General features: G+C 41.7%; 1 protein-coding gene across 2 annotated transcripts in view; it reads right to left on the reverse strand.

The window, feature by feature from the left end:
• Positions 1 to 12,462, reverse strand: part of coro2ba (coronin, actin binding protein, 2Ba) — a 60,792-nt gene extending 48,330 nt beyond the window's left edge. Inside the window, exons 1-3 of one of the 2 annotated variants that reach the window (XM_074621326.1) lie at positions 12,313 to 12,462; positions 11,853 to 11,990; positions 9,888 to 10,001 (exon numbers count right to left, since the gene is read on the reverse strand). In XM_074621326.1, the coding sequence (XP_074477427.1) occupies positions 9,888 to 9,902 (15 nt within the window). In that variant the 5' untranslated portion in view covers positions 9,903 to 10,001; positions 11,853 to 11,990; positions 12,313 to 12,462. Of the gene's footprint in view, positions 1 to 9,887; positions 10,345 to 11,852; positions 11,991 to 12,312 lie in introns of those variants that run through there. The other variant, XM_074621309.1, reaches the window with a different exon arrangement.
• Between the last annotated feature and the right edge of the window lie 887 nt (positions 12,463 to 13,349).

Genomic DNA, 13,349 nt, shown 5'->3' on the forward strand with positions numbered 1-13,349 from the left:
GCAAAACATCTCAGCAAATTATTTAAACTAGTATTAAGTCTCACTACCAGTTTTTTGCAAATGGAGTGAAATAAATACATTTTCTTAAAGTCAAAATAAATTGCCAAATTCTTGAAGAGACTGAAGCTTCTTTGAATTAAGTAACCTCATCTTACTTACAAGTACAAGATAACGGGTATTTTACAGTGTAAAAAATACATTATACCACACATCCAGCCCTTACACATTTGCCCCAACGTATCCTCATATAACGGTTCGTATGATATCTTACAAAGAGTTATTCCAAATTTTTCGTGCGTTTTCCTATGAATGTCCCACAACATGAGTCAATTTCCACTCGTTACATGCATACAGTCTTTTCAAAATAAATTTCGGTCTTCACAGGAAACAACTTGGTTAAGATTAGACAACAAAACTGCATAGTTAGGTTTAGGGAAAGATTGAGGTTTGGGTTAAAATAACAGTGGCGTAATTTAAGTATGGAAGTTATGTGACAAATAAATCAACGTAGTATTCTGGTTTTACACGGGGTATGAACAGCGGTCTCTCGGACAAAAGTCCGGTGTTTTTTGACCCACCCATCCACCCCGATCTCCTCCCTACGCTGTGTTTCTCGCTTTCTGGTTCACGATAACGTGAATTACATGCAAAATAATTTCATGGAATATATACGAATTACAGTGCATTACTTTTCGTAGGTATAGCTATGAACGTCGTGTGAGAACAGCCTGCTTGCACATGCAAAGTCAAACACCCACCTGTCTCTCAATGCACTTATTGCCTTGGCCCTAGGCCCACAAACAGGAAACACATCCTATGTCCTGACTGCTCAGACAGATTCCATGGGATGTGCACCTAATCTCAGCTGGAGGGGAAAGGAGATGCTGGTAATGGTCACTCTCTCCTGGATCTTTATTTCAGCTGGAGGATATTCACAAATAATTTCACATTTTATTCCCTCCTCTTATTTCAGCAACCTCCCAAAGGGGGAACCCAAAAATGAACATTTGTATCCAACAAAAGCCACAACAAAGCTTTCCCCTGTGTACTTTTCGCAATGAATTCAAGTCATACTTTGGTGGGAAAGTCACCTTTTATATGAGAGTCTGGATTGTGTGAATGCATTTACAGTGGAGGAATGATTTATGCAGTGACACAAGGAGAGAAGAGTTTCCCAACTCTTTTGGAAACAGGCTTTTCACACAGATTTGAAAAGTACAGTTTTCACAGACACTCACACACACTTATTGAGCTGGGTATAGGAAGCTTTCTGACAGGCAATGAGCTCATGAGATCTGAATGTCTTCCTGTGGTGAATGCTTTTTCTGTGGCTTTCTCACAACTATTTCCCTTTTCTCACACTTTTGTCTGCCCCCCCTCTTCACACACACACAACTTAGAGTGAATATAAGAAACAAAAAAGCTTAATTCTGGATTTAGGATTCTTAATCTGCTAAACTCTTGTGTTTTTTTCCTACTCCAGGAATAGCAGGTTTTGGGTTGCTAGGTTGGCGATTTAGCTCTCTTTTTAATGTGTGTGTCTGTGTGTGTGAGAGAGCGTGCAGATAAACATTAACCTTGACAAATGGCCAGTGGTCTAAATCAGACTCGATTAAGAGTTATGGTGGGCGAGGTGCCCCGAGTAAAGAATTTAAGACAGCTTGAGTGTGGATGTGCTTGGATTAGTGTGCACAGCATTTCTACAGGAAATGTTTATTTTCTATTTTGATTGGACAAATAATAAAAGCAGATAGTCACTGTGATTTGTCAGAGCTTTCTTATCTTGAAAGTTATCTTGAATCGTTTTATGCTATGAGGGTCTTAACAGCCTTACATTTAATGGCAGAAGCTGTACCATAAACACCCAACAGAAAATGGCTCTCAGGCGTCTTTCCAACCGCATGTGTGTGTGCCTGACATCGGAGCAGAGTGGGCCTCCTTCATAATTGGGGTGTTTGCAGATATGTAATTGCAAACACACTTAAAACAGCTGGACTGCTACTTTGAATTATATAGGATTCACGTCAGCATGGTTAAATATAAAGATTTTGCGAGAGAGAAACAAGTGTGTACGTGTGTGTGTGTTTGTGCTTTTATCTTTGTGAGGGTTTCGGAGTTTTAGACCTACAGAGTCAAAGTGAGAACATTTACAGCATCTAGTCTTCAAAATCTTCAAATGTGCAAAAAAGCAAACTTCAGGCATTCATGTGTAGAGGAGCAGGAGTATGTGGAGTTTGAAACAAACGGTTTTGACATTAGCAGGTCTTCATCAGGGGGCAAATTAAGAGACAACACCTAACGCTATGTCCACCAGTTCCGGCGAGGACTGCTAGGGGGCTCACTGCTCCATTCAACTGGCCGCTTGTTGAAAAAGTGTCTCCTTCCCACTGGTGACCTACCCAAGCGTGGAATGCATCTGATTGGTCCCTCGTTCTCTGCTTGCCATTTGAAACTGGAAACATCTAGGGCTGTCAATTGATTAGAATATTTAATCGCGATTAATCGCAACTTAATCGCAAATTTGTATCTGTTCAAAATGTACCTTAAAGAGATATAGGTAGATTTGTTAAGTATTTAATACTCTTATCAACATGGGATTAGGCAAATATGCTGCTTTATGCAAATGTATGTATATATTCATTATTGTCAATCAATCAATAACACAAAACAACGACAAATATTGTCCAGAAACCCTCACAGGTACTGCATTTAGCGTTAAAACAAATTTGTATTAACGCGTTATTATCGCGTTAACGTTGACAGCCCTAGAAACAAAATGGCGACCTGCTCATAAACTTTCAGCTACTCTGTGTAAACAATCCACCAAAATCTATTTCTGGAAACATTTGAGGAGAGAAATAGGCTATGCCACTGCTCAATCTTGTTTCATTTTAAAACCACATTGCCTACAGGGTTTGAAATTAGCCCCAGCCACCAGCCAAATGCTGGTAAAATATGCAAGTTCTTTAACAGAAAGCGCTGAGAAAGAAATGCGTGACCTTTTTAGCTTTAGCGTGACCTTTTTATGCATTCATTCAGGGGTCTGTCCTAATTGGGTAAAATTTGCAAAATCTTATTTGAAGGCTAGGCTTTTAGTTTGAGGGTTAAAGTTACAATAGGATTAGGGCGAGGTTAGGGGGGCCGTGCAGATGGTTAAGGTTAGAGTTATGAGCCAGAAAATGAATAAAGTCATGAAGGGTCCTCTCAAGTATAGTAAATACACACATAAGTATGCGTGTGTGGGTCCGTCCTCTGGGAACAGACAATCATTTATCACCACACGGACTCCCTTTAGTGTTAGCTGGGGAGCATTTTTGCTGGTGTCTAAAGGAACAAAAAGGGATACTCCAAAGGCCAGTCCTCCCCCTCCTCATCTCGGCCACTCCTCTCCTCCCTATGTGTCCCTCTGTCCTTCTCCCCAACCCCCCCCCAGCCCTGGCACACTACTCTTTCTGTGGTATCCAACCAAAAACAACTGGACCATTTTAGGGGTTGCCGTGCAAATCACAGCTTTCTAATCAAAGGGGTATTCAAAAGAACAGTCCAAATGGTCTGTGAAACTTTTTCTGTGCCAGCAGCTTGCCGTTATGCTTTAAGTTTAACCGTTTTCTAGATGCACAGAAATTGGTTTGAATCTGAAACAGAGTTCAGTCCTTCTGTGCTTTTTCCCGGCTGGAGGTCGTCGGCAGACGGAGGGTCGAGTGACCTCAGCCTTCTGGAGAGGTCACTTTCTTGAACAGGGAAATCCCGCTGCGGCCATTATGCCTCTCCCTTGAGCCCTGTGGACTGAGCCCAAACTAAAACTGACAGGAAGGTAACTCAGGGCAACGATCAATGCTAGAGCTCTGTTGTCCCCTGTGTTGGTGGAGGACACAAGTGGTCTTTTATTGAACAAACTGAGTAGTATTACTGTATGGGTTTGTTCTTCCTACTTTTATCTTATGTAAGGGAGCAGCTGTGAGCTGCAGGGTGTCATCGAGCTACTCTGAGATGAAGTCGAACCGTCTTGAGGATGTAGACACACACATTCACACAGTTTCAGGTCAAAAGACAGCTAAAAAACAGGTTTGCTGATATCACAAGATCTCTAATCCTCGGTACCGATTTAGTAGTAATGGAAGCTATCCACCCACCTCCACATAATGTGTCTGCCAACTCACATTTGTGCCCTCCCACCCACGTCCACACACTTGTGCACGCACAGACACACACACAATCACAAAGCAAATGAGAACAGAGAGTGTCCAGATATAGTAATGATAATCCCATGCTGTGCCCTGATGTGCTAGCTGTGTTGGCAGTTTTCTGCTACGCTGCTGAGAGTAGCATGCTGTATGCAGCACTAAGCATCTCACTTAAGAAAACCCTATTCTCTTAAGTTCATTTTAATATTCTACTCATTTTCACGTCACAGCCAATAGATTTAGAGTATGAATATTCTGCAAATAAGCGAGCTTCAAGTACTGTCAAAGAGCATTTTCTATGGAAATGATTGGAAGTAAATGTAAACACACATTCAAGGTGTATTAAAACTGCAAAAAGCAGCATTTTAGGAGTAAAACATGCAAAAACACCAGTTTGACCTTTTGAGAAAAAAAAACGGTCAAAAGTTTTCTGTGGCTAGTTTTTGCAATAAGGGCTTCAGAATATAAATACTGAATACGTCCAGATAGAAAAATCATTTGTGGGTCTCATGGACAAATATACATACTATGTACTTTTACTGTAATATCACCAAGTCGAGGGCCTTTGTTGTATCTCATACCTCTCTCTCTTTTACCATTTCCTTTCTGCCTCTCTGTGATGTGATTACAAACGGAGGCAAAATGCTGGAAAAACAAATAAATATTCCTAAAAACATTACCTGTACTTTTGAGTACTTTGTATTTTCATTGAAAACTGTAGCAAGTAGTGCATCATCCATTTCCTTCAGCAGTATTGAAAGTCCTTGTCCCAGCACTGTGGCACCATTGGTATTGTTACACAGACAGAGTTGATTCTGCTCATAAACCTACAGCACAATATAACATAATTTAGGGAATTCAATACCCTCAGGTAGTTTACAAATCATATTATGATGTTCAATTTGAGATGTTATGATATTTGGTAGCAATATCAGGCCCAAAGCAATTACTGCCAATAGACTAAAGTGTTAAAAAGCTAAAGAGCTTATGGTCCCGTCTCACAGAGGACTCAGTCCAGTAAGGCCACGTTTGAAAAGCAAAGGTCATGGATTTAAAAATGCAATGACCTATTTTCACAGTCAGAGGAGTGAATGGTAGTTTCTCTCTCTGTTTGTTGATCTCTCAATCACACATACATTTCAGGACTCACAATATCTCCCAGAGGCTCCCAAACTTTCTTAGACCATGGCACCCCTTCAAGAGCCACCCCCAAATATAACATCAATCATCAATCAATCAATTATTAATGCCACGACCAAGGTCGGTGGTCAAATATGAACACAGATGCTTATCGGTTTTAACAATTTTAGATATATTATATATTGTATCAATATTAACTATCTATCTATACCTAACTAATATAGGCCCTTTCTCAATCACTCAAAATAAAAGCCAACAGGTGATCTGCAGATTTGCAGAAAATGAATACAATTGAATGCGCTAAAATGTTTAATGTATTTCTTTCATTTCTGCAAACTTAAATTTAGCTTCTATTTAAGGTGTACAGGAATAAACAAACAAAAAAAGGTAGCAGCCATTTAATGGGACAGTCTGGGAGAGAGAGCACAACCTGCAGGTCTGACTCCACTGTTTTTCACTAAATGTCCTGATACAATTGTATACTGATTATTTTGGTGTGAAATGTTCATATAGACACGCGCTATACATCACATACATGCTTAGACCTTAAAAAAAGTTCTCAAAGTCTCAATTTAGTGGCATCTCTTGAGAGAAAATCTAATGAGTGAGGTGTACAGCAGCCCAAACATCATGCAATACAGACTGTGTTTTTCTTAGTGTTTGGTCTGATACTGGTATTGGTTGCCAACCTGACGTTTGCTATTTTGCCATAAAATTGGGGGCGGCTGTAGCTCAGTGGATAGAGCGTTTAACCAAGGTTGCCGGTTCAATCCCCGGCTACTACACTGTCTGCATGTCGATGTGTCCTTGAGCGAGACACTGAACCCCAAGTTGCTCCCCGGGCGCTTTACAGCAGCCCACTGCTCCTACAATGCCTGGGATGGGTTAAATGGAGAGGTCAAATGTCATGTATGTACCTGTATGTATATGACGAATGTAATAAAGTTTTAAGTTTATATATGAACATTTGTATATGTGAAATATTTTAAATCTGGTGATGCGTCACCAACATTTTATTTCGCCCTCTGTCTCATTTAAAGGGACTATTTGTAACTTTCAGAAATGCTTGTTAACAGCGACACCTGTGGCCGTTAAGTCAACGAAAGTCAGAGTTGGGTTCGCGCTTGCTCGCTCTACATAGACATGAACGAGCATCACTCAAAACAGTGAGGCGTAACACGTCAGCTAAAACCACAATATCACTCTATATTTCAGCTGCTTGACAGTAATGTTAGCTGACCAGACGAAGGTCTCTCCATGAATCACTGCTGATCCTAGTGTTGGCTTTTCCTGCTTCAGCGTCGGCGCTTCGCAACGAGTAACGTTATCGTCTCCCGACCGCAGCCGGAGGGAGCAGGGAAGACACCGGCACCCGGTCGGACACGATAACGTTTCTCGCTGCGGAGCTCCGTCACTTCACAAGACACGGGAAACCTCTGTTGGTCTGGAGGAGCTGCAGCAGTTATTTCTGCACAAACGTCCACCATTCACTAGATATTCTCAGAGCTAAACTAACTCTTCTGCAGTGTGTAGTGAGCGCGCGTTCACGTCTAGAGGTGGAGCGAGAACGCGCGCGCTGTGTTAGTGAAGGCAGGCAGGCAGAGGAGCAGTGACTTCAGCCACATGCGAGCGCGCATATGCGAGCGCGCATATGCGAGCGCGCATATGCGAGCGCGCATATGCGAGCGCGCATATGCGAGCGCGCATATGCGAGCGCGCATATGCGAGCGCGCATATGCGAGCGCGCATGTGTCCCGACCCGGCACATTAATACGCTTAAAAAGTTACAAACAGTCCCTTTATTGGGTTGTTGATGCTAAATGTTTTACAGCAAAAAAACAAACATCTGACAACCTACTAAAAGAGTACAGACACTTCACTTAGTTTCCAACTACTGAGCTTTTAATTAAGTTTTTGATTAATTGGGTATGCAGATGTACTAATTAGGTTGCAGAGATAATCAAGTGTCAATACTCCTCCTATAAATGCACTAATGTGTGTAATTCTGTGTTGTTTAGTTGAAGTGTTGGTGCTCATAAGCCAACGTGACAAAAAACTAAACTAATCTAAAGAGATGACATTACTGTCACGCTCACGCTATGCTATATCAAATCATTGCAAATCATTGTAAATCTATGCTGTGCTGCTACGAGGTCGTGCCAGACCACACACATCTTGATCTGATAATAAGTAGGCATTGCAGGGACTGTCTCTCCAGAATATTGTCAGTCTGTATCAGTGTGCTGAGGGGTAGAAGGCTTTTTAGCCCCGTCAGCATACAGGCTCTCGTCCTGCATCCCTCCCAAGGTGACTTCTCTGCTGTTGGCAGGCGTAGCCATGAAAACAGCTCCCTAGACTCTCTCTCTCTCTGCTTCTCCCACACACCCATCATCTTTCAGATACCACTGGGTAATGTGCTTCATACCTTCTTTTTTTTTACAGCACGTTTTTGTCTTTCCTTTTTTTTCCTTCACTTCTTCCTCCTCCTCACCTCGTTTCCATAATTGCAGGTATGAATTCAAAATGCAAGCAAAGGCAAAAAAAATCACGTGTGTATTCATTAAAATTCTCTTCAATGCCTTTGGCCTCGTCTACAGTCCGATTTAGGCTTTGGCTCAGTGCCAACACACAAGCACCTGACCTTTTCCTCTTTTCAGTTCTCGTAGTGGAGAACGTCCACCTACGCAGCAGCACACACACACACACACACACACAGAAAGGAAAATTGTACTTTCAGAGCGTCCGTCTGTGAATTTGTACTGCAGGCTGGAAACACAAAACTACGCCATTCTGCATTAATAGAACTTTTGTGTGCAACTTGCAGGTGTGTGACCATAAGTGTGAGTAAATAGGCCATTGTCCTGTGTCTACAGTAGGTCATCTATTTTGGTCCAGGTTAATTCTCTACATGGGAGTAGGTGTGCTAATTTCCTCTCTCTCTGTCTCTTCCCATTTCCTCTCTCTCTTTGTCGGTCTCTCTCTCGCTCCGTTAATTGATTAAGAGGATTTAACCGGCTGCCGCAGCGTTAAGCAGACTACGACCACCAACACACACTTAGGTGCACATAAACAGTCAACCAAGCAGGCTGACACACCTACTTTAAGATCAGCTTGAGACTGTTGAAACACACACACATATTTGTTGCTGTCAGTTGAGAGGACACTGCATTTACTTGTATCTACTCCCAGAAAACTTACCATAATATCAACCATATTGCTATATACAGTACCTAACCGCAACACATACCCTAAAATTTAGTGGTTTGCCTTGTGGGAATCTGCTTTACTTCCCCATAACGTGACTGAACAGTTTGTACATTTTTTCATGTGATGCTTCTGTCCAAAGTGATGTGCAAATGAGGCACAAACCAAGCCACAGTAGATCTCTGGAAAGCCACGATATGACTGAAGCTTACTGACACTGCCAAATTCCGAAAGTTATGTTTTCATGTGAAGCACTTGGAAATCCTCTGCAAGCAAGAATTTGCATATCATAATGGTAATCTTTCTGTTAATTAGTATTATAAATCACCATTTGTCAAAGCCCCCATCGGGCTTTAGGTGATACTGTACACTTTGCTCCCTGCAGCTGCTAGCAAACAAAACACCAAACCTGCTTAGCAGCTCTCACATTCTTACTGAAAGAGAAATGAACAAAACACCTTAAACAAGCAAACATGCCAAAAATGATCACTAAAACACTACATCTCTCAACAATCCTACACATATAGTATGATAACTGAGCTTGAAAGGCAGTCTTATACAAAATGAAAGCACCTAAAAGACACAGTTTAGTCTTCAAATGCCAGGTGTGATGTTGAATTTCTTCTCTGAATACCAAGTCTCATCTAAATAAAGTTTATACATCTCCTACACAGATTAAAGGGCTGCACGGTGGTGCAGTGGTTAGCACTGGCGCCTCACAGCTAGAGGGTTGCAGGTTCGAATCCGGCTTGGGACCCTTCTGTGTGGAGTTTGCATGTTCTCCCCGTGTTGGCGTGGGTTTTCTCCGGGTACTCCGGTTTCCTCCCACAGTCCAAAGACATGCAGGTTAGGTTAATTGTGGACTCTAAATTACCCGTAGGTGTGAGTGTGAGCGTGAATGGTTGTCTGTCTCTATGTCAGCCCTGCGATGGACTGGCGACCTGTCCAGGGTGTACCCTGCCTTCGCCCAATGTCGGCTGGGATCGGCTCCAGCCCCCCCGCGACCCCTAACGGGATAAGCGGTTGCAGATGGATGGATACACAGATTAAAAAAAAAAAAAAACGTCCTCATACCCAGAATGAATTGTTGCCGGCCTGTAATACGCTGCAGATTAGAGAATGTAATCACAGAATTTGATTTTGGTCTCATCATAACCGGACTGCATTTCTAATGGGAACACAAATTAACACACATCCCTCAGGCAACTCCAACACTACTCACAAACTCATCTCCTCCACAGACAAACACACATACACACACAAATGAGAATAACACCCTCAAATAACCTTCACAGCCCAATCCAACCCCAAATCACTGGTGACATCCTGAAAGTTGCCCCCCATCCGGAGCGGTCTTACCTTTGTGACAGTCATGCAGAATCAGTGGGTGAGGAGCAGGCCAGTGTCCCCTTCAAGCAGAGAGCAACGCCGCAGGAGTGGCAGAGTGATGAGGAGGAGAGGAGGGCAGCTCTGCTGAATATGCAGAGAGAGAAAAGAGGAGGGGACAGACAGGTTAGTGTGTCTGGCTCACTAAATACGAAAGGGCTGATTGCTGCTGCAGTGAAGTAATGGCTGGCAGCCGGCGTGCGGTTGGTTACTACAACAGGGAAAAGCTCCCCGCTAGGATACACCACTCCCTCCCTCCTTCCTCCTCCCTCCGCAAACACACACACACACACTGATGATGCACACAAAGTCTGGCTGCCCTGCTCTCTCACTCTCTGTCGCTCGCAGTATGATTAGTGATGGGCTAATACAGCTTATTGATGAGCAGTCAGGCAGGGCTGCAGGAGGAGGCGGGAGCAGTGCTGCCTGGGACAGGAGAGGAGAGGACTGCAGAAACAGAGACAGGAGGGAGGGAGGGAGGGAGGGAGTTGGACGCTGTGTCGCAGTCTGCTACTTAGGCATGGAGCTGGCTGCACGTCATCCGGTGTGTATGGATGTGTGTGTGAGTATCACAGGCATTGATGGGAGGAGACAAGAATATTTTCGATTTTTGCCCCGTTATGTCCAAACTACACCGAGTCTAGTTATTTCTATGAGTGAAAACATTATAGAGACGTAGACACATACACATGGACACACAAAAGAATACACATGGTAAAAGTTGTAAAGCTGTAGGACACTCTTTAACTATGTTCATCTCCTTAGCTTTCACCCAATCAATCAATCCATCAATCAATCATTTAAATCAACGCCTCCAATGAAACAGGGATTAAAATCAGTTATTAAAGCTTTTGTTTTATTGTCTGAGTTAGGGCTGCAACTAACTTTCATTGTCGATTAATCTGTCGAATATTTTCTCAATTAATCGATTAGTTGTTTGGTTTATAAAATGTCAGAAAATGGTGAAAAATGTCGATCAGTGTTTCTCAAAGCCCAAGATGAAGTCCTCAAATGTCTTGTTTTGTCCACAACTCAAAGATATTCAGTTTACTGTCATAGAGGAGTAAAGAAACCAGAACATATTCACATTTAAGAAGCTGGTATTAGAGAATTTAGACTTTTTTTTCTTAAAAGATTACACAAAGCGATGAATTGATCATCAAAATTGTTGCCAATTAATTTAATAGTTGAACACAATTAATTGCAATGAACATGTTTGTTTTGATTTTGTATACATTTGCTTTTTGATGATATACTGTATATCCCTACCAGAAAATATTCGTATTAATGTCATGATATTAATTGCAGCCCAAGATACACCCCCTAAACTTGATGCAAATGCAATCTGAAACTTAAAAACTTAAAACTTTATTAGAATCATCATATATATACAGGTACATAAATGAAATCTGACATCTGTATTTAACCCACCCTAAGCATTTCTTTAGAAGCAAACTGTAGTGCACTTACAGTATGTCCTAACTCTTTGCCTTCTAATCTTAAATTTCAAATGTTGTCTTAAAGTCTTGAATCCAAATGAATTTATTAATCCTGCAAAGGGAAAGGACACGAGTATAGAAGCACAAAGGCACCCACCCACACTCAGAGAGTAACACATCTTTGTCATACTAATTGTGTAAATAGAAGGATGCTAGAGACAGGCCAAGATTCCAACTCAGTTACCATGGCTGAACTTCCCATAGCTGTGTGAGACTCTTCTCTAGTGGCTGCAGCCCACAATACTGGCTTTGTTTTGTGCAGCTACATGCACGCACTATGTGTATGTTTGTGTGTGCACTGTAAGTGTCTGCACATGCTGGAGTAAAAGGTCACAAAGACAGACAAAGACAGACAAAGACAGAAGGGATCCATACTGAATGACATGATAATAATCCATTGCAGGCAGGTCATTATGGTTTTCTGTCTTACTGTGGTCACCCATATTTTCAGTCAGCGGTCACTTCGCTCCTCAATCTCAGTCTTTAGGAGCTTCATCTGAGGCCCCACTCTCAGCATTTCCTGTCTAGAACAATAGCATTTCCTGTGTCTGTGTGCATGGGTGGGGGTCTTCAACATCTGTATGAGAAAATGATCTGGATTACAATTATGTCACCAAAGTTGGGCTATGATAGTACAGTACTTAGTTGTGCCCACTGGGCACATATTATTGCTTGCCAAAGCTTAAATAGTAATATGGCAGGTTGTGCTTCTTTATAAGGAACACCTTCTATGGAAGATTAATGTGTTTGTGTTACAATAAGTGCATTGACAATCCCAGACTCACTTATTTCTTAAAAGCATTTTCATTACAACATCAAGTAGTTTGGCATTTCAGCCCATTTAAAAGAAGAGAACATAAGTAAGTTATTCATTTTTATAACCTGAGTGTGAAACTTACATGTTGTGCCATAGCACTGACCCATTGAAGTTTAATTCTTCAGGGTGTTCGAAGTGCGTAATGTTTCTAATTTACAGCATAAAAAGGTGTGGGAGGAACAGACATCATCCAGTGGGTGGAGGTGGCAAATACAGGGACCTGCAGACCAGTAAGAGCCATCATGTCACACATGTTTCACCAGATGTCTACGTGATCCTTCAAAGAAACTGGAGGCGGGGGGAGAAAACTTTAAAACATTCATAGAGAAAGTCAACATGTATTTATATCAACAACGTTTCTTTTTTATAAATGGAATAAGAAACAACAGTGGTCACTGTCTGGCTTGGCTGTATGCTTTAAATCCATGATTCCTTTCTGTTCCAGTGAATTATGGGGAGTCTGTTTTGAATTAGGAATTTAATTTCCTTGTTGTTTCCTATTCTGACTGTCTGACAGTTGTAACCTGGGGGAATCCACCATATTTAATAGTTTGCTGCCATCATGTGGTGAAGTCATATTATTACCTCAAAGTGCTTTGGCTCAGGTATTCCCAATGTATTTGAAGTTTTCCTTCTTTTATTTAAACATATGTAAAAAAATTGTTTGTCCCCGTCACCATAAATTACCTTAATCTGTGAGGACAGCCACTTCCTGAAGCCAGCCTGCTACCTCAACACACAGCACTTTATTTATTTAACCTTGATTCAGTCCTGGTAACTGGTGCTCCTTTTAAATGTAGCTTCTACTGGTGTATTGTGTTTTAATGTGAATGTCTTTTAATGGGCTTCAATGTGTCCTGTCTAGATGTAATATGTCATTCTAATGTGCCCTATTAATAGCAGTTTTTGCACATTTGAACCAAAGACAAAGGTCTGCCTTTTGTATGCAAAAAGCAGACAAAGTATTTTCTATTCAATTCTATTTAACAAGACAAAAATACCTTGTGAGAAAATTTAAACTACAATTTGACACCCCAAAGCAGGAAGCCCCCACAGCCCTCAACTCCGAACAGGCACAGGCAGCCACCAACACACAGCACAGCAGGTGAATTAGGATCA

Source organism: Sebastes fasciatus, chromosome 2, assembly GCF_043250625.1.
Source record: "Sebastes fasciatus isolate fSebFas1 chromosome 2, fSebFas1.pri, whole genome shotgun sequence".
Lineage (NCBI taxonomy): Eukaryota > Metazoa > Chordata > Actinopteri > Perciformes > Sebastidae > Sebastes > Sebastes fasciatus.